We start from the raw sequence: 25,898 nt of genomic DNA on the forward strand, positions 1-25,898 counted from the left end.
TGCATATATACATATATATTTGTATATTTTAAATATATATGCATATTACATTTACATGTATACATATACACATAAAACAACTCAGATTGGCAGGGGACAGGGCTCAACACGTTCAGAGTAGCCTATTTCTTCCTCCTATTTCATGTACAGATTTGCCTTGAAGTAACTGTCAGAAATGGCCAAGTCCTGTTGTACTGACCTCAACTTGGAATTTATTGGTTTCATTACTTAGTCTTAAGATTAGGCCTTGAGTTTTATACTGTCAGAAATTTCCTGGTGTTAGCAAGGTCAGGAGCTTGTTTGGGCTCAGAAGCTATAAAAGAATCAGACAGGATAAGTAGGGCAGAGTGAAAAGCTGTTAAGGACATGATGGTCAGATTACCAAATTCAAATAATCATCCGGCACAAATTTCACCACATTCAAGTCTAGACTATGCATAGAGTTTAGAAAAGAGAGGCAGAAGGGGAAGTGGTGGGTAGGGGGACAACTCTTGAAAGAATATAGGAATACCTGCTAAAAGTGGCCTATAAACAACAACAATCATTTTCAGAATCATGGGAACAGTAAATAAATATTGGGATGATAGTACCTAAAGGGCCTCTCTCTCATTTATCTTAATTAAAACCTCAATTTTGTCTGCCACCTTTCTCCTGCTAGCTGAATAAAGCCAAAAAGGTAAGTGAGTACAGCTTAGTAGTGGGTGGCTCTGCTGGGCCATCCTGGGCAAATTTCTTAGACCCTCAAAGCTATAGTTTTCTCATCTGAAAATTGAGGATATTATATACAATACATGTTTGTGGCAATGACCAAGTGAAATAATAAGTAAACAGATTCTGGCACATGATCACTGTTCAATGAATAGGCCAATTGCTACTGTTGACATGACTTCACTGGCTGGGGATGTAGTTCAGTGGCAGAGTGCCTTCCTAGCATTAGGGAGGCTCTGACATTGACTTTAGATTGTGTGTATCATCCCAAGCACACCAGAAAACACCAGCAGTTTCTGAAAAAGTAGAATTCCATGTACTATTATTGGGTTGATTTTCTGTTTCAGTCTTGGCACCATAAAACAAAAAAACAAAACCTACTGCATTACAAGTGCCAGCATGTTAGCCTTCAAAGGTAAATCACACTGGGTAAGTGTTCATTTAAAAAAAAAATACTATTTGGGAGCTACAAGAATTGGGAAGGTGTTGGTCAAAGAACACAAAATTTCAGTTAGACAGGAGGAATAAATTCAAGGATCTATTATACTTCACAGTGACTGCATCTAATAACAAAAAATTAAATATTTGAAAGCTGGTAAGAGTAGATTTTATGTTTTCGCCACAAAAAATAGTAAGTATGTGAGGTAATGTATATGTTAAACAGTTTCATTTAGTCATTCCACATCGTGTGTGTGTGTGTGTGTGTGTGTGTATGTATATGTTAAAACTTCATAATATACACAAATATATACCATTTTAACATGTCAGTTAAAAATAAGTAAGAATAAAAGAACCATCGGCACCACACACATACACATACACACACACACACACACACACACAAACATTACTGTTGAGTGGGTTGGGCAGGCATGCAGTATTCCCATTTTACAGATGACAAAATGAAGCTCAACGATTAGTCACAAAGCCACTTGGTTGGTGAGCAATAAGTAGACTTTGGATTACAACACAGAGCTCTTAAATTTGAGCAAGGATCAGAATCATTTGGAAGGTTAATTCTGAGCTCCACTGCTGGAGGTTCTGATTCAGTAGGTCTGTGGTGTGGGCCAGATTCTTACCAGAGTTTAAGACCACATTTTGCAAACCTCTGAATTACATGGGAACAATGGTTCTCATACATACCTGTTTGCTAGAATCATCAGAAAGCTTAAAGAAATAAATTAATGAAAAATCACCTTGATTCCATGGATTTTCTGACATTGATCCCCGACATATAAATACTCAACAATTCAAAGTAAAAAAGGATTGATGGCCAGGTGTGGTAGTGAACACCTATGATTCGAGCAACTCCAAGGTTGAGGCAGAAGATTGAAAGTTTGAGGTCAGTGTTGGAAACTTAGTGAGATCCTGTCTCAAAATGAAAAACCAAAAGGGCTGAGCAGGTAGCTTAGTGGTAAAGAGCCCCTGGGTTCAATCCCTGGCACACAGCACCCCCCCCCCCCCCGAAAATGAATAGTAAGTATAACAACTATTTCACAAAGTCTGGAAGGTTGTGGGCTCCCCCCACTTTAGTCAGCTTTCTTGCTGCTCTGACTAAAGGATCTGACCAGAACAACTGTCGAGAAAGAAAAGTTTATTTGGGGGCTCTCAGTTCAGAGGTCTTAGTCCATTCTTCAGGGCTCAAATTGAGGCTGAACATCAAGGTGGAAGAGTGCGACAGAGGGAAGCAGCTCAAGTTATGGTGATCCGGAAGCCCAGAGAGAGACTCCACTCTCCAGATACAAAACCACGCTCTGATTCCCACCTCCTGCAGTTACATCCTACCTCTTCATTTACCATTCAGTTAATCCCTATCAGAGGATTAAATCACTGATTGGGTTAAGACTCTTACACAACCCAATCATTTCTCCTCCAAACCTTCTTACATTGTCCCACATGTGAGCTTTTGGGGAACATCTCACATGCAAACCATAACACCGCCCCCTATAACTATAATATTACTACAAAATATTTGTAGAGCCAATTATTTAAAGATTTACATTTCTGAATCCAAATTTTTCATTTAATGGCCCAAGGCTTTCTATTGTTGCTTGCCAAATGCTGTGAATGAGGTTTGCAAATAATTGAGATTATTGACTTATAGCGGAAGCATTAACGCTCACACTCCCCAGTATTGGGGGATTGAACTCAGAACCTCATGTACGTTAGGCAACTACTTTATTACTAAGCTACATCCTCAGCTCTTAATATTGGAATGGATATTGGCCCTTAGAATTCTTTCCTGAAATTCTAGATAGTTAATTTAACTTTAGCAAAAGCAATATTAAAAACCTTTCATTTAAAAATATTCTGCATTTTTCTATTGCATTAATATTTGATTTTTTGTCCTTTAAGAAGTAATGTAAATGTAAAAGTTATTTCTTTTTAAAAAAAATATGTGCATTTTTAGCCTTTATTTATTTACTTATTTATTTATTTTTGTGTAGTGCTGAGAATTGAACTCCATGCCTCACACATTCTAGGCAAGCATTCTGCCACTGAGCTATGACCCCAGCTCTAAAAGTTATTTCTTATAGATGTTTATTGATATTTTATAGATTAATTTTAAAAGTATGACCTATAATAATTCATTGTGAAAAAACTCAGTGTCACTCAACCACTGAGCCATATCCCCAGTCCCATTTTGTATTTTTTATTTAGAGTCAGAGTCTCCCCGAGTTGCTCCCTGAGTTGCTGAGGCTGGCTTTGAACTTGCCATCCTCCTGCCTCTGCCTCCTGAACCACTAGGATTACAGGCATGCACCACAGCATCCGGCAGCAGTTCTTTAAATACTATTATCACAGTACTAATAAAAATGGATTATTACTCTTTTCTTTTATAATAAATAAGTTCTTAAATTATTGAATTATCTATTTTCATCCTTTTCAGTTGCCCAGTTAAAATCATATTTTATATTCATAGGCTAAATTATTAATAGCATCCCCTATATTGCAAAAGTCTATGAAATGTGGATTGCATTAATCATATTTGGAGTTTACATAGAATCTCTAAGAAATTCCAAATGCTTAACAAATAGCGTTTAACTTATTTTCACAGCATTATTTTTGGGAAGCAGATGTGGAGCTCTCACAGTTGTAGGATTAAATGAGAAAAGGCATGCAAAGGCTCATTCAGCACGGTGCTTGGAGTAAGGGGAGTGCTCTTCAAGTTGATACCAATAGTCAATTGCCATTGACTTTCTGGTCGAATCATAGGCCATTAAAGTTTGATCATAATGTGTGTTTTTCTGTATTCGATGTATAAAGACACTTGATTATTGATTGTTGAGATGTTTTTTTCCTAAAACTATTCAAGTGGTTTTTTAAACATCAGAATCTAGGTTAGGTCTTGTCTAATCACAATGAGATGATATTTCAAATGACCAAGAAATAGAGAACATAGTGTTATCTTGTTCAGTTGTCACTTTATTTATTTATGATCAAATATAAAGCTGAGCAGTATTCAGATATTAATCACATTGCTTCCAGTTGTCTGCCAAAAGTGGATTCTTTGCTGAGTTGTTCAGACTGCCAAACTGGTAAGATTCTTCATTGTAAAGAAGGCCTGTGTAATCCAGAGGCTGAGGCAGGAAGATGGCGAGTTCAAATCCAGCCTCAGCAAAAGTGAGGCACTAAGCAACTCAGTGAGACCCTGTTTCTAAATAAAATACAAAAAAGGGCTGGGGATGTGGCTCAGTGGTTGAGTGCCCTGGAGTTAAACCCCCGGTACCCCTTCCCCCACAAAGAAAAGAATGGACAGAGGAGTTTGCCCACAACTTAGCCCTGTGGCAAGGGCAGAGGTGTATGGACCTTTTACAGTGCCAACATTGACGGCCAGGGCTGACATCCAGTCACAACTCTCACAGCATTTAAAGTAGGTTCAGTGATAGCTTTGTAGGGAGGCCATCCTCCCCTACTCACCTCCATGCTCCCAAGGGGCCAGTTGGGTCTGATAATTAAACTGACATAAAAGAGATTAATAAGAGAAAATCAAACAAATTTACTTCATACAAATTTTAGGTAGCATGGGAGCTGTCATAAAGAAGTGAAAACCCAGAGAGTTAAAGTTGACAAAGTTGTCATGTGTGAAAACGTGATAAGTGAAAGGGCCTTGGCTTAGGGTGGTTAACAGGGGGAGAAGTGACTAGAAGACTAAGTGTGAAGTTAACAAGGTTGGTCTGTATAGATTTCCCTCTGCTTCAATTTCCTGTCCTTGGTAAGAATGTTGCTTTCTTTGTGTTGTAAGGAGGCATCCTTCGGGAGGAAATTTCATCTCCTGTCTTTAAGAAACTGTAGGAAGATCATGTAATCTTCCTGTACCTGCTCTCCCTCTCCTCCTACCAGTACTGAGGCTTGAACTCAGGCCCTCAATCCAACTAGGCAAATGCTCCACCTCCCCAACCCTTTTAAAAATTGTATTTTGATACAGGATCTCACTGTTGTCCAGGCTAATGCTGTTTGTTTTTTTTTTTTTTTAATTCCTTTAAATTAGAATCATCAGTATGCCAGAGCAGCATATCTGGGGTGGCATTATCTTAACTCTTTCTGTCTTTAATCACGTTTTTTTTTTTTTTTTTTTTTTTTTACCTTGCTCAAGGGGAGTACAGTTTCTTATTCTCTCAAAGAAACATTTTAAAAGCAAGCAAGCATAGATTTCTAGACATAGACTTCTTGAAGAAGTTTGTTTGCAAACATTATGTCTACATTTCCTCTGTTGTACCCTGCATACTACTGTCTCAAGAAGAGACAATCATTTTCTCAGTGTTCACACTTTTCTCCATCAGTAACCATCAGTAGAAAGTCTTACCACAATGTGATATTAAAATCCCTCTTGTTCCTTAGGAATTTCCCTAAACAGAATGGAACCAAACCCTGACAACAAAATACGGCTACAGAATGAATTGCAAAATAGCATTCAAGTACATGGACTTTACTGGGTAAAGGAAGTGTTTCTAGGTTGCTGTCTGAAGACTTAAGGCTGGTTCTGGCAGATTTTTAAAGTAGAAAAGCTCAGCTGCTTATAGGTTTCCAAACTATAAGTACGGTAGCCTGCTTCTAGTGCTGTGCAAAATCTGACATACATCAAATCTATACTCCCTTTTCAAAAGGGTTTTGACATAACCTACAGTGAAAAGAAATAAATACCAATGAAGTCATTGGTTCATGGGGTGGGGGGGTGTTACTGTTTTAAAAAAAAAAAGATAAGCTCTAATTGATTTTTTTTTTTTTTTAATTCTAGCTTCCTGGCAGCTTAAGGGAAAAAGTAAAAAAAAAAAAAAAAAAAATGGAAAGAATGCTGGATCTGGTGGCATAAAAAAATCATTTGCAGTGGCACACGCCTGTAATCCCAGTGGCTCTGGAGGCTGAGGAAGGAGGATCTCTTTCAAAGCAAACCTCAGCAAAAGCAAGTAGCTAAGCAACTCAGTGAGATCCTGTCTCTAAAACAACATAGGACTGGGGATGTGGCTCAGTGGTTGAGTGCCCCTGAGTTCAATCCCTGGTACTCTCCCACAACAATTAAAAAAAAAAAAAACTTGTTTGCAGTTTGGCAGTCTGATGTCACTTACTGGCAGGGAGTCAGGGATCTTACTCTCAATGTATCTTCTTAGATTCTATTCCCTATTTTAAAAGTATAGATGCTACAAAGGAATCTGGAAGATTTCTGAGAAGATTCAAGGAGATACTATATGAAGGGGAAACCTCAAGCATGATAAACATGAAACTGGCTAGAATCATAAATGATATCATCGAATAAAGCTTAAAACATTTTCTTAAATCAGACAAAGTTTTGTTGGCCCTACCACCGGCAGGGGCTGGAACACTGAGATCACATAATACATGTTTATTGAACTAAGGAAGAAAGAAAGGATCATTCCCAAAAGTTTTCTCTTCAAGCTTGAGTAAATGTTTGGCCAGTTGCAAGCATTATTTCAACAAAGACAAAATGAACATCAGATCCCAAGCCCCTGAGAGGGGCTGCAGAAGGCCCTATGCATGCAGGCTATTCCACAAGGACTCAAGACTGTAGTGTTAAACAGGCTTGCACACAATTTCAAGATTTCATTTTCCTGCTTCAGGCCTTTCAGAAGGCCTCTCACTCATTTAATTCTCTACTCTTCCTACCCTAGCTCTAAGAAGTCTTCCCTGACTTCTGCCAAATTTTCTCCGTTTTAAGTCACTATAAAACCACTTTCTTTCTTCCTCATGGTATCTGTCTTTGCTCCAAATTTACATTTATATGCACCATCACTATTACATATATTATTAATTAGCTGTGATCAGACTAACATTAATTACATTATCAAATTAACAAAGTTACTTTATTACTTATTGGTATTATTAGTACATTTATTTATGTCATTATGTTGGTAACTGTCTCCCAGACAATAAACAAGGCATGGTAGGTGCTAGTCGGGAACCTTATATAGTAGGGGTGGAGGCCTACTGTACAATGGCCGACTAAATTCCAGGAGAGTTTGCAGGTCCTATTAGATGTTTGGAAAATAACTGGGGGCTTGGGTTGCCCGTTTTAAAAGTGAATCCAGGGCTGGGGATGTGGCTCAAGCGGTAGCGCGCTCGCCTGGCATGCGTGCGGCCCAGGTTCGATCCTCAGCACCACAAACAAATTCTCTCTCCTCTCTCACTCAATTCTCTCTCTCTCTTTAAAAAAAAAAAAAAAAGTGAATCCAGGAGAGGGTAGACTCCGCCCCTTTACAACAACAAAACAAAACAAGCTCTGTAGGCGCCCTAAAATTCTTTTTTGGATCGGAGACGTGGATTGCAGCAGAGGTTCTCGCTCCAGAGCACAAGCTGGAAGAAACCCTAGGAACTTGCAGAGCGAGTAGGAATGCCAGCTGGAGGCTGTGCCGGGACTGCCTCTTCTCATTTCTCCCGCGCGAAACCTGGCTGGATCGCTCCACTCCCTCCCTCCGCTGCAGGGGGGAGCAAGACGCGAACGGACCGGAATCCGTCTCTGGTCGCGGTCAGGGACAGCTCAGTCTTGCACCACCTGCGAAGTAAAGTTCACAGGTCGCGAATTCGGGTCAGTGCCCAGAGGCTAGAGGCCTAGGGACTTGGCGCCGAGTGGGCGGTGCGGCGAGCTCCCCCTGTCCCGGGCGCCGAGTGCGCATATCCCCGGGCCCGCCCGAGCGCCTGGCCGAGCGCGCCAGCTGCGCGGCCTGGGGGCGGTCTTGGTGCGCTGCGCCCGTGGCTACCTGGCTCTAGTGGCCGCGTGCTACGAGGAGGCTGGAGCCACGTAAGGAAGATGGAATTGGCGACTCGCTCCCAGGTGAGGGTCTGGCCACCGGCCGCAGCCCGGTTGCCCCGTGAATTGCTTTTTCTTTTGCACCCCGGCCCTGCCCCTGGCCTCGGAATGGAAACGTGGCCCTTGGCCATGGTTCTGTGGATCGGGCGCGCTCCATTCTGCAAACTTTGGAGCTGGCGTGCCCTGCAGGTGTGCAGGGTGGGGCCGGGCTGTGCCACCTAAGTATAGGGGGCGGTCCCGGGTGGCCCCGGGGTCGCAGAAGGGCCACAGAAGGGCCACGGGCCCCAGGTGTGGACTCTTTTCCAAGGAAGTGCGGACGGGGAGGTAGCGGGGGCGGAGCGCCTGTGTTAGCTGCGCTCCCAAAACCTGGTGGGGCGAGGGGGCTTGTTTTGGTGCACCACCCACCTTCCTAGAGGAATTGGCACAGAGATGAGGAAGTTTAAGAAATGAGAATTTTCTAAAAAACAATCGGGAGTCAGCTTTAGCCTAATTTAGGTAATGGAGTTTAAAAGGAATTGTTCGCGGGTTTGTTCTAGAACTTTTTGTAAATGTTTTCAAGTAGTTTGTAATCACTTGGGGGAAATGGCAACGTCATTAGTCCAAGTTGAAAAACTACTGCAAGATCCCAGATCGTGTACTCAGCCACGACTCCAATTACGCATTATGGGCCTATCTATCTGGTCTTTAAAACCTATTAACAAATACTTGAGTGTTTTTCAAACGTTTCAGTGAGTCGTGGGAATGTGAACGAGATTTTAGGGTTTTTAATATATATATATATGTGTGTGTGTGTGTGTGTGTGTGTGTGTATATATATATACATATATATATATATACTTTTTCAAAGAGCTTTTCATTACTTTTAAATGAACTCTATTCTATAAAAAGCTCTAAGTGAAAATAAACATACATTTTTATTCAGAGATAAGCATTAACAACTTTTTTAGACAATTTTTAAGAGGGAAGGAAGCAGCCACCCGCTGCTGATGGGAACCTGAGATGTTTTGTGCAAGGCAGAATTTCTTGCTTTTGTGAGAACCTCTCTACAGCTTCCACCAGAATTTCTGGCTGGCATTTACCTCTTTCCTCCACCTGGGCTCTGGGGCCCCAGGAAGAGGTTGCACCTCTGGCATTGCCGGACTGCTGTCACCTGCCAGAGTCTGCTGGCAACTGAAGGCCCTGAGCCACTAATGATTGCTTTGGCTACTTAGGGTAATTTCTGAAAGCCTTTCTGAAAAGTGGTTGTTTGAGAAAAATCTGATAGATGTTTGAGAGTATTGTTTTTGAAATGCCTCCAGTGAGGTGATTTTCAAATCAGGAAAACAATGAGGAAGGCTAAGGACTGAGCCCAGCGTTAGGATTATTGTGTGTGTGTACGCGGTGTGCGTGCCATTTGGCCTCTGCTTCTAGAAGTTTTGGCCTCTCCAGGACTTAAAAATAAACAAAAAATCCTTGGGAAGGAGATTTGCACTCTCTTGAATTTCATCATTAGAAAATGTATCTTCATGTATCCCTCTTGAAACTTGTTGTTCTGCTGGAAAGTTCTTTGCACTTTGATTACTTACATTCATACTTTAAGCTTTGGAAATTCAGAAAGTCCCACAATGTGTAGTTGGAAGTGAACATTTTACTGTCAGATAATGAGGCTAATTTTTGGTAATTCTGAAATGTTAAACTATTTACCATGTGGGGGTGATCCTCAAATTATATCCAACCCATTATACACCAATTAGAGTAAATTACTATATGTAAGATGATCTTTTTTTTTTTCTTTTCTGAAGACCTCCTAATTGGCAGTGCAAATTAAGATGTGATGATTTTTCCTGTGGAAATATTCCTGTTCATCATAATTTAAATGTGAGCAGATTATTGTCTCTTTAATTTAAATTAGCTGAGAGTGATTCCGTAGGGTAGGCAGGTGACTGCAGATAAGAGCACTTAATGAACATTTCAGGCACTGCAAGATGTTAAATTTGTGTGGTTCTACCCAGTCCCCCCAGCCTTATGAATAAAGCAGTGTGATGAATGCCTGAAGTAGCATTTCTGCACAGTGACTATGGCTCAGCCCAGCATGCTGTGTGTTTTAATCTCATTCATACAGTAAATATAATTTCCATCCCTTGGAAAGCACAAAACTGCAAGGTGTTGCAGCAGAGCAGTGTAGGAAGACCTGTTACGATTAGCAAGTGTTTGAGGGGATACTCATTTGTACTTGGAACCGCTTTGAAGCCTCTATGTTTCTGCTCCCCACCAGTGTGTTGGATTCAGTGTTCTCTAACAGTGATTTCACCTTCCATGGGCTGTGGTCTTTGATAGGCTGACCGCTGTATCTTGTGCTTTTATGTTCAGTGACAGAAACAATATTTAGCAGAGGCAAGGGTGTGATCCCTTGCTAAACTCACAACAGTGCAGCTCACTGGACCTGAGTCTCAGTTCCTTAGCAGAGAGGCTGGTAGGTCCTGAAAGTCACTTTCCTTCTTTCCACTTTTCTAGCTCCAGGTTGCATTTTGCACTCTTTGAGAAGGAAATGATGCTAAATGTTATGCATATGCATGGAGTATGCTGTTGAAAGGGCAAAGGGGAATTTTTCTAGTATTGCCCTTAAGGCAGTAAAACCCATCTGATTTTATGGCTTGAAATCTGTGCCCAGAACCCCAGAAGCTGGTAACAGAGGGGAAGTCATGTGTGATTTCTCAGGACAATGATTTGCCACTTTAATAGTCCTATATTTAAAAGGCTACTTGTTCTTTCATAAGGCTACTGAAAAGCAGAGCTAAATTCTTAGAGATCACAGCAGTTCTGATCTCAGCAGGTACATAGGACAGAAAACCATGAGATAATATGTGACTTTTTTTTAAAATATTTTTTATTTTTTAGTTCTCGGCGGACACAACATCTTTGTTGGTATGTGGTGCTGAGGATCGAACCTGGGCCGCACGCATACCAGGCGAGCGCACTACCGCTTGAGCCACATCCCCAGCCCCGATAATATGTGACTTAAAGAAATTAATGAATGCTTGAATATATTAATGAAAAAGTTTAGAGAAACAATTTGAATAGAATATCCAAGTGTATTAGTTTTGAATGGCTCTTAGGAATTTTCCTTTACTTCTTACTACTGTCTCTGAGTTATAGTTTAGAATCTTTACCTCCAAAATTTAGTTTTGTTTCATAAAATACTTCTAGCTTTATTTACCAAAGTGGAATTGATTCAGGCTACTTGGTGTTGGGATAGAGATAAGAAAACATTGGTGGGACCATTTTATTTCCTTTTTGTCTTTAAAAAGCAGTGGTTTGTGAATATTTTGCAGTCGGACCATTCAGAAGCATGTTTGGCAAGGGGAAGTCATGTAGCTGAAGTAAACACTTAAAAAAGTTTACCTTTTGTGGTGGTAAATGCTCGTGCCCTGAATGCAACTGCAGAATATGCCTCGGAGTTTTGTTGTACAAGGGCCAAAGTTTAAGTTCAAACAGACAGTTGATGCTTTGGCTTTTCTTCATAATTGTCAGAGGACTTGCTGCCTGGGTTAGTCCCTTTATCAGGTGATCATTGAGTGCCTCACATTATTAGTTATAGTGGAAGTACAAAAACACGATACTGTGGTCCCCTCTACTGCCTGGCCCCCAAGATGTCTCTGTAGCTCCTTGCCACTTTTGCCTTTGCCAGAGCTCAGCAGCCTGCTGACCTTGGTAGCCTTGGGGTTGGGGGTGGGAGGAGTACTATCCCTTTTCTTTCAAGAAATGAAAACTGTCCTTGCCTTTTCAAAGTTATGTTATGTTGTGCTAGGGATTACGATTTAATCCTCCCTGTGGTTTTGTGAAGTAGGTTGTATTATCTACATTTTACAGATAAGGCTACAAGTTGGCCCATTTGCCCAGAATCAACCCAGGGAGTTGTTCATCTAGGATTCTGGCTCTAGAACCACTGCCTGTTCTTTGTCACTGGAATCACAGGAACTGGTTGGGTCACTAGCTTTCCCTGAAATAATGAGGATAGAAATCTCAGCCTTATTTGCCATCTCACTGAGATGATTTAAGGACCTGTGGAGTGTAACATGCTATTTAAATATATTGTGGTACCATTCAGCCAGTTCAGCCCGGATTTTGGTTTATAAAGTCCCACAATGTAAAGTCAAACTGACGTTTGTCATTTTGGGAATATGATAAGATCTGTAAAGCTTTTACACAGGAATGACTTTTACATGATTTTTGTATTGTGTAAGTAACAGCATGTTGATATAAGCTGACATGACAGCAAAATGGTGAGCCACAGCTCTGCTTCCCGTACTCCCTGTGCCTCATTTTCTGGATCCTTTCCATCTTGCAGTGGCCTATGGAATAAGAGTCATTTTTTCAGAATCTTGTTTGCTTGCTCTTTGAATTCTGCTTTTTAAATTTTTGGTGCTGGGGATTGAACCTAGGGACTGGCATATGCTAGACAGGTGCTCTACCTCTGAGCTACATCCCCCACCCCAGAATTCTGCTTTTCTTAGTACTGTCAGTACTGATTTTTGAAGTAGTTTGCAGGAAATCTTTACAAAGTTTTCAGTTTTAGTGACTGTACAGTGTTAATGAGTAGGGTGTGTGTGTGTGTGTGTGTGTGTGTGTGTGTGTGTGTGTTTGTGTTTGGTACCGGGGATTGAACTCGGGGACACTCAACCACTGAGCCACATCCCCAGCCCTATTTTGTATTTTATTTAGAGACAGGGTCTCACTGAGTTGCCTAGCACTTTGCTTTTGCTGAGGCTGGCTTTGAACTGGTGATTCTCCTGTCTTATCCTCCTGAGGTGCTGGGATCATAGGTGCCACTGTGCCCAGCTAGTAGATGTGTATTTAATGTATTAATTTTCTCTTGAAAAATATTTTTCTTAAAGGAACTTGGAATAAACGTCCCAGAGTGAAAACATTATATATTTTATGACTTGTGATGAAGTCATACAGTGGTTGTTTTTTTTTTTTTTTTTTTTTTTTATGTTTGTCTTAAAGGGAATGTGACTGGTTTTCACTAGGTGGGACTCTGATACCAATATTTTCTAGGGTGTTTCCCCTTCTGTTATGCTGTATTGGCTGAGGGAAAGCAGTTTTTACTGTGGTTAGTACTAAGGCTCATGAAAACTGAAATGATGACTATTGTCTCTCAGAATCTAAACCATCTAGAGTGTTTTAGTGTGAGTGAAAGTGGAGGGTTGTCCTAGAGGTCCATTCTCTACCACCATCTGGTCTGCTTAGAAAACAGAGATGACCCAGGCAGGTGCTTGTGGATGCGCAGTGGAGTGACTGGATTGGGGTTGGTGGGGACTGTGTATAAGTTGGTCATGTTGGCCCAGAAGGAAGGCCACTCCAAGGTGAGCTTCTCTCCTGTGTGGCAGAAATTAACTTTTTTTTTTTTTTTTTTAAGAGTTGCCTTTTTTGCCTTGCTTACTTAGAAGATGATAGTCTCCTAGATTGCATTCCTGAAAATGTGTTTTCATTGGAGGTTGAATGCCTTAGAAGTCCAACTGTACCATTATACAGTGGTGATTTCTAAGAGCAAAAAGAAAAAAAAAGTACTTCTGATGCAGGTGTTGGCTATAAAGGGCGAGTACACTCTAAAACCTTGCCAAGATGTGTACCTAACGATATCTGTCTATTCTCTTTGTTGCATTTCTAGAGAACATTTAAAGAATGGCATATGGAATCCCTAAGTATGAGTCTTCGGGCCTGTGCCAGCCCAGGCTGCCAGGTGTGTGGGCAACAGATTCCTGGGATTGGATCCCTGCCAGTGGTGCTGGCTTTCTCAAGAATCCTTTCCGCAGTGTCCTCAAACCCCCATGAAGAGCAGCACAGTAGTGGGGGCAGCTCCCCATCTTTAACCTTCTGTTCCAAGAGGGTCTTTTGTACCTGAAGAGTGCCTTGCACTGGCACTCTGGGTCTGTGGCATCAATCTTAGTACTTGCCTGCTGTAGACAGGAGGACCTCCTCTGTGGTGAAGTCTCCAGGATTTTCTCCAGGTAGTGACTGGTAACCCCAAATCATGGTCATCCAGCTGATGGGTGAAGGACAGGGCATATAGTAGGTGTTAAATATTTGTTGAAATTTTTAAAAAAGGGTGATTTACGGCTGTCATTGCCAAATGAGTGGAAGTATGAGTTATGATGGGCTGGAACATCCTGTAACAGCTGCTCAGATTTTTCTGTTGAACTAATGTGGAAGCCAGTTCCTGCCTGCCCCAGAGGCCTGCAGGTCTAGCAGCTCCTACTGCCTACATAGGAATGTCCTCATAAATCTTCAGTTCTATCTTTCAAAGTGAGGCCTATTTTGTATTCTATTCCTGCATACATTTTTTAAAACTTATTTTAATACAAAAGCAGAATTAGAAAGGACAGTTCTTGGAAAAAACTCCCCTCTCCTGCCCTAAGTGTGGCCCTGGAAGCCCTCTGGCTGTCACTGTGCTCCCATGCTGGAGAAGCACTGACTGCCAAGTGTAAAATTCAGAAATCATACCTATAAACCTTGAGATAGAAGAGCTAACTGCCTCCCACTCCCCATTCCCCCAAATCTATTTAAAGCTCCATGACTCTAAAGAATATTAAATGGGGGGAAGGGAGATAAGTTTTTTTTAGTTGATGTTGAAACCCCTAAGAACATTTTTTTAAAATGTAAAATGTTGTTTTGTTTTCCATTGGCAGTTTAAAAAGGAAAGTTAAGAACAATAATGGTATATTTAATACCATTGTTTATTTATTTTTGGTACTAGGGATTGAACCAAGGGGTGCTGAACCACTGAGCCACATCCCCAGCTCTTTTTTATATTTTATTTAGAGACAGTGTCGAGTTGCTAAGTGCCTTGCTAAGTTGCTGAAAATAGCTTTGAACTCAGGATCCTCCTACCTCAGTCTCCAGAGTTGCTGGGATTACAGGAGTGCACCACCATGCCCAGCTCATTGTTTTTTTTTTTTTTTTTTTAGATGTTGATGGACCTTTATTTCATTCATTTATTTATATGCGGTGCTGAGAATCCAATCCGGTGCCTCACACATGCTAGGCAGGTGCTCTACAACTGAGCCACAACCCCAGCCCTCATTGTTTCTTTTTAACTCTCATTTTTTTTAAACCCCCTGACAAGTGGTCCAGGATTTTTTTTTCCCTTTTGGGAGGTTTATTTTTTTTAATAGAGTAGTTAAGTCCACAGGCCCCATGTAGCCTTGCCCCCCATACATAAGACCTCTTTGTACCTCTCCCTTTACCTGACTTAAAAGTCTCCCCATTCCCCTCACTGCCAGCTTTGCTCAGGGAAGAAGGAGCCTGGGCATCCTCTTGACCTTCCTTGGACTAAGCAATTGTAATGAGGCACCGCAGAAGGATGTGCTCTTGGTATGTCATTCACTGTGGCCCAATGCCAGGAGCCTAGTGGTGTCTACAGCCTGAGCAGTGTGTTGGGGCATTGCTGGAGCTCACCTTCCATGGCCACAGTCAGTGCCCTTAGGGTAGATGTGTGTCAGGAGATTTTGAAGAAAGGCTTCCAGGGCTAGACTGTAGAATGGGAGAGTGCCCCAGCAGTTGGAAGAGCTGTGCTGTGTTGCTTTCTTGGAGTGAGCATGGGACTCTTTCCTCCTCTGAAAGACCTTCAGATCCCTGCCTCCACCTGGGAAGCTTCTGTATGTCCTGCCCCAGACTGTGTCCATCTTGCAGCTATGTAGATAAGGCCAACGTCACTGCCCCTAGAAGTCTTCCTGACCATTGCCTCCTCTGCAGGGTAACATGCTGTCTTGGGGACACCTCCAGCTTCTTGACTTACTTGCCATTTCACGATTTCTCACATCACATTGTTTCTCCCTATTGCATATGACTCATTTTTTATCACATCTTTTGGAGTGGTGCATAGCAGATATTAGATGCTTAATAAATACCTGTTGTGGGGAGGATAGTGCAAAGTAATAGTACTTTACACTCTTAATAACTAATATTTAAATAGTGTCTTCTGCTTATGGAACACTCTCCAGGCATAGTTTGGAAGTCATCAGGACTCTGTTCTAATCTTCTTGTCTTTTCTTGCTGGGTAAATGTCAGTGTTGCACTTTCCTGGCCCCTTGAAACACACCAGGCTGTTTAACTTGCTTTGCCCAATTAAGTCTGAGCAGAAGTGTGGCATGTCACTTCTAGGTGGGATTCTTCAAATGCTAGCAGATTGTTTACCGTATCTCATTCCTTCCGCACTGCGTCTGCCAGCATTCCAGATACCGGCAGCCTGGTCAACTGGGTTCTTCGTGGAGTGGAGCCACTGCCCGGCCTGTGAGGAACATGCAGTATGAACAAGAAAGCAGGCTTTTTTGTTTTAAGCCATTCCTGGAGCTTTGGAGTTGTTTGCTGCTGTTTTCTAACTTTACATCCTGACAGACCGAGGTGCTCGTATTTCAGTGTTGGATTTGCTCTATGGTTGTCATCTGAGTGAGCTGGGGTCCTGGTGGTGGTAATAAGAGATATGTGGTTATGTTTTTGACTGTTAGGTACTCCTGTTATTTGGTGGTTTGGAGTTCAGGGGTGTTAAGGCCCACCTGGCAGGCAGGAGAGGCCCCCAGGATGAAGCAATTTGTTCTGTCCAGATTGCCAGTGTTGCCTTGTTGAAAGCACAGGAACTGATGTGTCTGAGTTGATCGTCCATCAGAGTTCAGAGAATGCTTAACTTTAGCTTCATGTTCCTATCTGCAGACCTCCCTGGAAAAGGGACTAGACCAGTACTTGCCAAATGTATCCATCTCTGCCAAAATTCCACTCACTGGCCATGTATCTGCTATTGAATAGCTCTTCTAAGCCTATACAGATTACATGTCTATATTTCTCCCTGCGTATATTTTGTCTTTTAAAAATAACATTAATTATACTTTGGGGTCTTTTATTATTGGGGTAAAAGGCACTCAATAAAATGAACTATTTTGACCATTTTTAAATACATGATTCAGTATAATCACTACTGTTGTGTAACTATCACCATTACCTCCAGAGGGATTTTTTTTTTTTTTAAATCATTCTAAACTGAAATTCTGTATCATCTCCCCCACCCTAATCCCCTGGTAATCTCTCTCCTTTTTGTTGTCTGAGAGATTTGAGATCCTGCATATCTCTTCTTTTCTTGAGGGTGGGGGGGTGGGGTTGGTGGGTACCAGGGATTGAACTCATGGGCGCTCAACCACTGAGCCACATCCCCAGCCCTATTTTGTATTTTATTTAGAGACAGGGTCTCACTGATTTGTTTAGTGCCTCTCCATTCTTGAGGCTGGCTTTGAACTCTCAGTCCTCCTGTCTCAGCCTCTCGGATTCCAGGTGTGCAACAGGCGCCCAGCTGTCCTGCATATCTCATACAAGTGAAATCATGCAAAATGTTTTGTGGCTTGCTCATTTCACTCAGCATAGTGTTTTCAAGGTTTATTCTTGTAGTGGGTGTCAGAATTTCATTTCTTTCTAAGGTTGAATAATGCTCTTTTTATCATATCTCATTCCGTTTGCATTGTATCTGCCAGTATTCCTTTATGTGTATGTACCATTTTTTTTAAATCCATTCATTCATCAAAGGACATTTGGTTGTTTCTACCTTTTGGCTATTGTAAATAATGTTTTCATATACAGTGGGTGACAGTTTCCACATATCTGCAGGAGTGTCTCTCTTCAGTTCTTTTGGTTATACTCCTAAAAGTGCAGTTGCTGGGCCATATAGTAATTCTAAGTTTCATTTTTAGATAAAACACCTTACTGTTTGGCATGGTAGTTGCACCATTTTCTCTTCTTACCAGCAGTGTGCAAGGGGTTCAGTTTTTCTTCACATCTTTGCTGATTGGTGGTAGGTTGTTTATTTTATTTTTTATATGATGGCCGCTCTGTTGACTAAGAGGTGGGATCTCCTTATGGTTTTGATGTAATTTTCTTGATGATTCCTGATGTTGAGCATCTTTTCACGTGCTCATTTGCCTTCTGTATATCTTCTTTGGGGGAATGTTAATTCAAATGTTAATTTAATTGAAGTTTTTGTAGTTGTTGAGTTGAAGTTGGTTTTATATTCTGCATATTAATTCCTTGTCATATATATGATTTGCAAATATTGTCTCCTGTAGGTTGCCTTTTCACTGACTAGTGTGCTTTTCACAAGTTTTTAATCTTGATGAAGTATAAATGTTGTACTTTATCATTTGTTGCTGTATCCAATAAATCACAGTCCAGTCCACTATCATGAAGCTTTTATGTATCTAGGCCTTTGATTCATTTTGGCGTTCATTTTTATAGATGGTTTAAGGTAAGGCTCAACTTCATTCTTTTTCATGTGGATTCATGAAGTTTGCCTAGCACCATTTTTTGAAAAGAATATTGTTTCCCATTGGATGGTCTTGCCACTCTTATCACCAAAGTCATTTGGCTGTGTCAGGTTATTTCAGGCTCTCTGTTCTCCAGTTGGTCTGTATGCGCCATTTTGATAACTGTAGCTTTGTTGTAAGTGTTGAAATTAGGAAGTGTTGAGTCCTCAAACACTGGTTTTTGTTTTTAAGATACTTGTCTATTTAGGGTCCCTTGAGATTCCATATGAATTTCAGGTTAGTCTCTTCTAATTCGATAGGAAACATCCCTGGTATTTTTTTAAAAATATATTTTGTAGTTGTCGATGGACTTTTATTTTGTTTATTTATGTATATGTGGTACAGAGATTTGAACCCAGTGCCTCACATACGCTAGGCAAGCGCTCTGACACTGAGCCACAATCCCAATTCCATCCTTGGTATTTTGATAGGGATTACATTGAATCAGTTGATGGCTTGGGTAGTGTGGTCATCTTAACAGTATTGTATTTCAACCCATGAACATAGGATATCTTTGTCTTTATTATGTTTTCCTTAAGTTTTCAGTAATGTTTTGTACTTTTCAGTATGTAAGCACTGTACCTTATTGGTTACCTTTATTCCTAATATTATCCTTTCTAATGCCATTTTAAATGGAATTGATTTTTTAAAAGTATCTTTTTCAGATTCTTTATTATTATCATGTAGAACGCAGCTAATTTTTATATGTGGATTTTATGTCCCACAACATTGTTGACTTTATTAATCGCTCTGACTACTTTTTTTTTGTGGCACCTCTACCGTTCTGTACATATACAGACATGTCATCTAACAGGTGTGTTTTACTTCTTCCTTTCCGATTGGAATGACTCTTCTTTCCTTGCTTGACTGCTGTGGCTCGAGCTTTCAGTACTCTGTTGGATAGATGTGGTGAAAGCAGGCAAGCTTGTCTTGTTCCTCATCTTAGGGGGCAACAACTTTGAGTCTTTCATTCACCCTTGAGTATGATGCTAGCTGTGGGTGGGTTTTATTTGGTGGATGACATTTCCTTCCATTCTTGTTGCTGAGATTTATTTATCTTTTTAATCATGAAAAAATATTAAATTTTGTCAGAGGCTTTTTTCCTTACATCAGTTAAGGTGATCATTTTCCCTCTTTGTTTTAATATGGTGTATTTACATTAATTGATTTTCGTATGTCAAACTATCTTGCCTTGCAGGGATAAGTTTCATTTGGTCATCTAGTATAATCTTTTCACTATGCTGTTAAATTTCGTTGAGGATGTTTGCATCAAAATTCATATAGGATGTTGCTCTGTAGTTTTCTTATAGTATTTGGCTTTGGTATCAGGATAATGCTAGATTGTAGAGGCATCAGGAAGTGTTCTTTCCTCTTCAGTTATTTTTTTGGAAGAGTTTGGAGGACTGGTGTTAATTCTTCTTTCAGTATTTGATAGAACTCTCTAGTGAGGCCATTAGTACCTGGGCTTTACTTTGTTTGGGAGGGTTTCAAATCCCCACAAGTTATAGATTTATTCTGATCTCTGTTTCTTCATAATTTGGTCTTGATAGGTTTTGTGTTATTAGAAATTTATCCATTTCACCTAGATAATCCAATTATTGGTATATAATCATTTATAGTACTCCTTTAAAATCCTTTTTTACTTCTACAGAATTGGTGGTAAAGTCCCAGTTTCATTTCTGAACTTAGTAATTTTGAGTTTTTTTTTTAAGTAACTGAAAGTTTAATTTTGTGAATATTTTTAAAGAATCAACATTTGATGTCATTGATTTTTTTTCTCTTGGTTTGCTCTCTAGTTTATTTGTCTCTTGCTCTAATCATTATTTTCTTCTTTCCACTGGCTTTGGGTTTCCTTGGTTGTACTTTATCTTGTTCTTTAATGTGTAAATTTGGTTTGAGATCTGTTTTCCCTTTTAACATAAGTAAGTGTTTACAGCAGTAAACTTCCCACTTAGCATATTTTTTTCTGCATCCTGTAAGTTTTGGTATGTTTTATTTTCATTTGCATTTGTTTAAAGGCTCAGGTTGAATACCCCCTATCCAAAATGATACCAAATGTGTTTCAGACTTCAGATTTCTTTTTTGGATTGTGGAATATTTGCACTTACATAATAAGATATGTTGGGAAATGGGGCCCAATTCTGAACTTGAAATTCACTTATCTTTCATATATATATCTGATGCACGAAGTCTGAAGGTAATTTCGTACAATATTTTTAATAAATTTGTGCATGAAATAAAATTTCACGGCATAGAATTTCCAAACTTGTGGCATCATGTTGGAGATCAGATTTTCATACATTGGAGCACGTTGGATTTTAGATTTTTAGATTAGGGCTGCTCAACCATTATTTTCTAATTTCTCTTGTGATTTCTTCTCTGACTTATCCCATTAAGAGTGTGTTATGTGATTTCTGCATACTTTTGAGCTGTCCTGTTTTTCTTCTGTTACTGATTTCTAATTTTATTCTAGGGCTCAGAAAAAATTGCTTGTATGACATTAATCACTTAAGATTCATTCACATGTTTTGTGGACTGTCAAATGGTCTGTCTTGGATAATTTTTATGTGTGTGTTTTCCTGTTGGGTAGAATGTCCTATGTGTCTGTTAGTTGGTTTATTGTATTGTTCATGTCCTCTGTTTTCTTATTGCTGTTATTTGGTTGTTCAATCTATGATTGAAAGTAAGGTGTTGAAGTCTTCATTATTATAGAACTGTCTCTTCCTTCCTCTAATTCTGTCAGTGTTTGCTTCATATGTCCTGGAGCTTTGATTTTGGTGCATATATTGAAAATTGTTATCTTCTTAGTGAATTGTGTGTGTGTACATATTATAGTTGTAGTTGGACACAATACCTTTATTTTTATTTATTTTTATGTGGTGCTAAGGATTGAACCCAGTGCCTTGCATGTGCTAGGCAAGTGATCTACCACTGAGCCACAACCCCAGCCCCATAAATTGACTTTTTTTTTTTGTCAGTCAATAGTGTCTTTGTCTTTTGTAATGGATTTTAAATTAATATCTATTTGTCTGATGTTAGCCAATTCCATCTCTTTTGGCTACTATTTGCACTTAATGTCTTTTTACATACTTTCACTTTCAACCTATTTGTTTGATCTAAACTAAATCTTTTGTAGATAGCATGTAGTTAATGCCTTTTATAAATCTCTGCCAGCCTATCTCTTGATTATGGAATTTAATCCATGTACATTTAAAGTAATAACTAGTAGGAAATGACTAAATTGTTGTATTTTGTATTTTCTGCCTTAACAGCTTAGTTTTTGCATTTTGTTATATCTTAATGGCTTGTTTTGGTCCCTCTTCCTCCATTACTTTGTATTTAGTTGATTTCTTTGTAGTGACATATTTTTACTCTAAGTTACATTTTCTTGTGTTTTCTGTCGATATGTTCTCTGTGGTTATCTTGAGTATATTATGTATAACATTCTAAGGTAACAACAACCTCTTTGAAACCAATTTGATTTTAAAACTGACAAACAAAAACACTATTCCTGTACAATGCTATCATAAATTACATCTCAATGCTTTGTGTACCCACTGACAGATTTGTTAGTTTTCCCTATAAAAAATAGAAAGTAAAGTTACAAGTTATTGCACAAGGCCCTGGGTTTAATCCCCAGCACCACAATAAAACAAAAACAAAAACAAAATTAAATTTACAATAATACTCATTTTTATATTTCCATGTATTTATCTTTACCTGAGAACTATATGTTTTGGTATGACTTTAAGTCACTGGTGTCCTTCCATTTCAACCTGAACCACTCTGTTCTTTACCAGTAATGAACTCACTGAGTGGTCATGAACTCACTAAGACATCTGAATGTCTTAGTTTCTATTTCACTTTTGAAGGATAGTCCCACCCACCCCAGTGCAGAATTATTGTTTGACAGTGTTTTTTTTTTCCTTTCAGCATATTAAATGTATTATAAATGAACCATTACTGCATCTGGCCTCTAAAGTCTCTGCTGAAAAATGAGCTGATAATATTATTGAATATCCCCTAGATGTGACAAGTAGCTTGTCTCTTGCTGCTTTTAAGATTCTTTGTCTTTCAGCAGTTTGATTATACATGTCATTAATTAGGTTTCTTCGGATTTATATTACTTGGAGTTCACTGAGCTGCTTGGATTTGTATAGTCATATCTTCCATTAACTTTGGGGGAAGTTTTGGCCATGATTTTACTAAATAATCTCTGTATTCTCTCCTTTGCAGACTCCCATAATTCATGTATTGATCTGTTTGAAAAAATCTCTTTAAGCTGTATTCATTCTTCTTTATTTTCTTTCCTCACATTGGATGTTTCCCCCCACATTTTTTATTGGTGCATTGTAGTTGTACATAATGGTGGGATTTGTTATTACATATTGGTACATGCACACAATACAACAATGTAATTTGGCCAATATCACTCCCCAGCACTTCTTGCCTCCCAGTCCCCACCCCACGGTCCCTTACCTCTACTGATCTCCCTTTGATTTTCATGTGATCCCTGCCTATTCCACCTTTCTTTTTCCTCCCCAGCTTCCACATATAAGAGAAAACATATGACCCTTGACAGTACTTTTTGAGTTTGGCCTATTTTGCATAACATAATGATCTCTAGTTCCATCCATTTTCCTGGAAATGATATAATTTCGTTCTGTATACATACAACATTTTCTTTATCCATTTATCCATTGATGAATACCCAGACTGGTTCCATTGTTTGTCTAGTGGGAATTGTTCTGCTAGAAACATGGGACTGCCTCTATCACTACAGTATGATAGCTTTAATTCTTTAAGATAACTACCAAGGAGTAGTATAGCTGGGTCATATGGTGGTTACATGTCTAGTCTTTTGAGGAACCACTATATTGATTCCCATAGTGGATATACTAATTCACAATCCCATCAGCAGTGTAAAGTGTGTCTTTTTCTTCTCATTCTCTCCAGCATTTATTATTGTTTGTATTCTGGATAATTATCATTCTGACTGGACACACTTGATATTTTCAAGTGTCTTCAAGTTTGCTGATTACTGTGCCTTCAGACATGTATTTGAACTACTCTTGTGAAATTTTCTATTTGGTGGTTATATTTTCTTTAGCTCCAGAATTTCTGTTGGTTTCTTTTCATAATTTCTCTTTGTTGATAAACTCCTTTTGCTTCTGTGTCATTTTGCTTTAGTTCTTTGTGCTTCCTTTTGCTCTTTGAGGGCAATATTTGTGCTCCCTCCCAGTTTCTGTGCTCCCTCCCAGCTTATTTGCTCCTTTGAATATGTTATTCCTTTCTCTTTCTATGTATACCTTTTGTCGAAAATTGGATATTTGATAAGACAGCCACTTCTTTCAGTTCTTACTGATTGGCTCTGTGCCAGGGAAGTCCTACAGTGATTAGCTGGGCATGTTCTGAGTCTGAAAACTTAAGGTCTTCTCAGATATTTTCTGAACACATTGACTTGCCTGGAGCTGTGTGTAGCTTTGTGAAGTCCCCCATATTTGTGGCTTTTCTTTCTTTTTTCCTTTTTTTTTTTAAGTCTATTTCTGTAAGCATCTCACCCAATTCTTACTGGGCTGCAGAAGTTCTTATATTTTTCCACACCTGATATCTGTACCATCTGCAGGTCTGTAGTCTCCCTGCAAATTTCAAGACCCCATCTGGGGTCCAAATGAGGTGAGATAGGTCCCATTCCTTCAGGCAGCTCCCTGATAGATCAGAATGTTATAAACGGCACTTAGCAGTGCACACCTGTAATCCCAGTGGCTTGAGAGGTTGAAGCAGGAGGATTGAAGATTCAAAGCCAGCCTCAGCAATTTAGAGAGGCCCTAAGCAACTTCGTGAGATCTGCATCAAAATCTAAAATTTTTAAAAAGGCTGGGGATGTGTCTCAGTGGTTAAGAGTCTCTGGGTTCAATCCCTGGTACCAAAAAAAAAAAAAAAAAAAAAAAAAAAAAAAAATTACTGAATCATTCTGGTTTCTGGGAAAGAAACTAGACTGCAGTACCCTCCAGACAAAGATTGCCTTGTGGAGTGGATAGAAAAGAATGAGAAAAAAATTCCACAGAATTTTGTACAATTGTCATTGTAGGTGATTTATTTATTTTTCTTGGTTGGGCATTTGCTTGGTTGCTGTAGACCTTTGGCCATTTTCCAGAGCTCCTGTAATGTTAGTTCAGTCAATTCTTGGGTATTTTTTTTTTCTTTTTTCTTTTTCTTTCTTTTTTTGTCTCCTTGGGGAAGCAAAACCTTAGAGTTTCCTGGTTCACTACTTTGCTGATATTACTCCCTGATGAGTTTTTTTATATGTAAATTTCTCAAAGAAAAATTGCAAAGAAAAAATTAAGAGGGACTCTTAAGCATACGTGTTGTTGGCTGTGTGCCAGGTGACTTTATTGAATACTGTAAGTCAGTTTTTTTACAAAATTTTTATTTATTTATTTATTTTAGTTGTACATGACAACAGAATGTATTTTGACATGTAATATATACATGGAATGTACATACATCAATCATATTGTCTATTCTATTCTGTTGCCCTTCCTATCCCCCCTACTCCTCCCCTCCTGTCCCATCCTTTCTCTCTATCCAATCTAATGTGACACATTTTTTTTCTTTTTCTCCTCACAACATCATATATGTATTCTGTATAGCAATGAGGTTCTCCTTCCATCTTCTGCGCAACCCCCTTTCTCCCTCTTTTTCCCTCCCACCTCTCTTCCCTATTTAGTGGTAGTCGTCTTCTCATGCTCTTCCTCCCTATCCCATTTTGAATCAGCCCCCTTATATCAGAGAAGACATTGGGCATTTGTTTTTTAGGGATTGGCTAACTTCACTTAGCATAATCTGCTCTAATGCCATCCATTTGCCTGCAAATGCCATGATCTTGTTATTTTTTAGTGCTGAGTAATATTCCATTGTGTATAAATGCCACATTTTTTAATCCATTCATCTATTGAAGGGCATCTAGGTTGCTTCCACATTCTAGCTATTGTGAATTGTGCCGCTATAAACATTGATGTGGCTGTGTCCCTGTAGTATGCTCCTTTTAGGTCTTTTGGGTATAGTCCGAGAAGGGGAATAGCTGGGTCAAATGGTGGTTCCATTCCCAGCTTTCCAAGGAATCTCCATACTGCTTTCCAAATTGGCTGCACCAATTTGCAGTCCCACCAGCAATGTATGAGTGTACCTTTTCCTCGCCAGCACTTATTGTTGTTTGACTTCATAATGGCTGCCATTCTTATTGGAGTGAGTCAGTTTTTTTTTTCTTTTTTTTTTTATTGGTTGTTCAAAACATTACAAAGCTCTTGACATATCATATTTCATACATTAGATTCAAGTTGGTTATGAACTCCCAATTTTACCTCATATACAGATTGCAGAATCACATCGGTTACACATCCACATTTTTACATAATGCCCTATTAGTAACTGTTGTATTCTGCTACCTTTCCTATCCTCTACTATCCCCCCTCCCCTCCCCTCCCATCTTCTCTCTCTACCCCATCTACTGTAATTCATTTCTCTCCTTGTTTATTTTCCCGTTCCCCTCACAACCTCTTATGTGTAATTTTGTATAACAATGAGGGTCTCCCTCCATTACC

At 39.5% G+C, this 25,898-nt stretch overlaps 1 protein-coding gene across 3 annotated transcripts in view; it reads left to right on the forward strand.

Annotated features, from left to right (window-relative positions):
- Window positions 1-7,838: 7,838 nt before the first annotated feature.
- CDCA7L (cell division cycle associated 7 like) overlaps window positions 7,839-25,898 on the forward strand; it is a 45,958-nt gene continuing 27,898 nt past the window's right edge. For all 3 annotated transcript variants that reach the window (XM_081287180.1, XM_081287179.1, XM_081287181.1), the window contains exon 1: window positions 7,839-7,996. In XM_081287180.1, coding sequence (XP_081143306.1) covers window positions 7,973-7,996 — 24 coding nt within the window. In that variant the 5' untranslated portion in view covers window positions 7,839-7,972. The remainder of the gene's footprint in view (window positions 7,997-25,898) is intronic.

Source organism: Spermophilus citellus (assembly GCF_964194105.1).
Source record: "Spermophilus citellus genome assembly, chromosome: 3".
Classification (NCBI taxonomy): domain Eukaryota; kingdom Metazoa; phylum Chordata; class Mammalia; order Rodentia; family Sciuridae; genus Spermophilus; species Spermophilus citellus.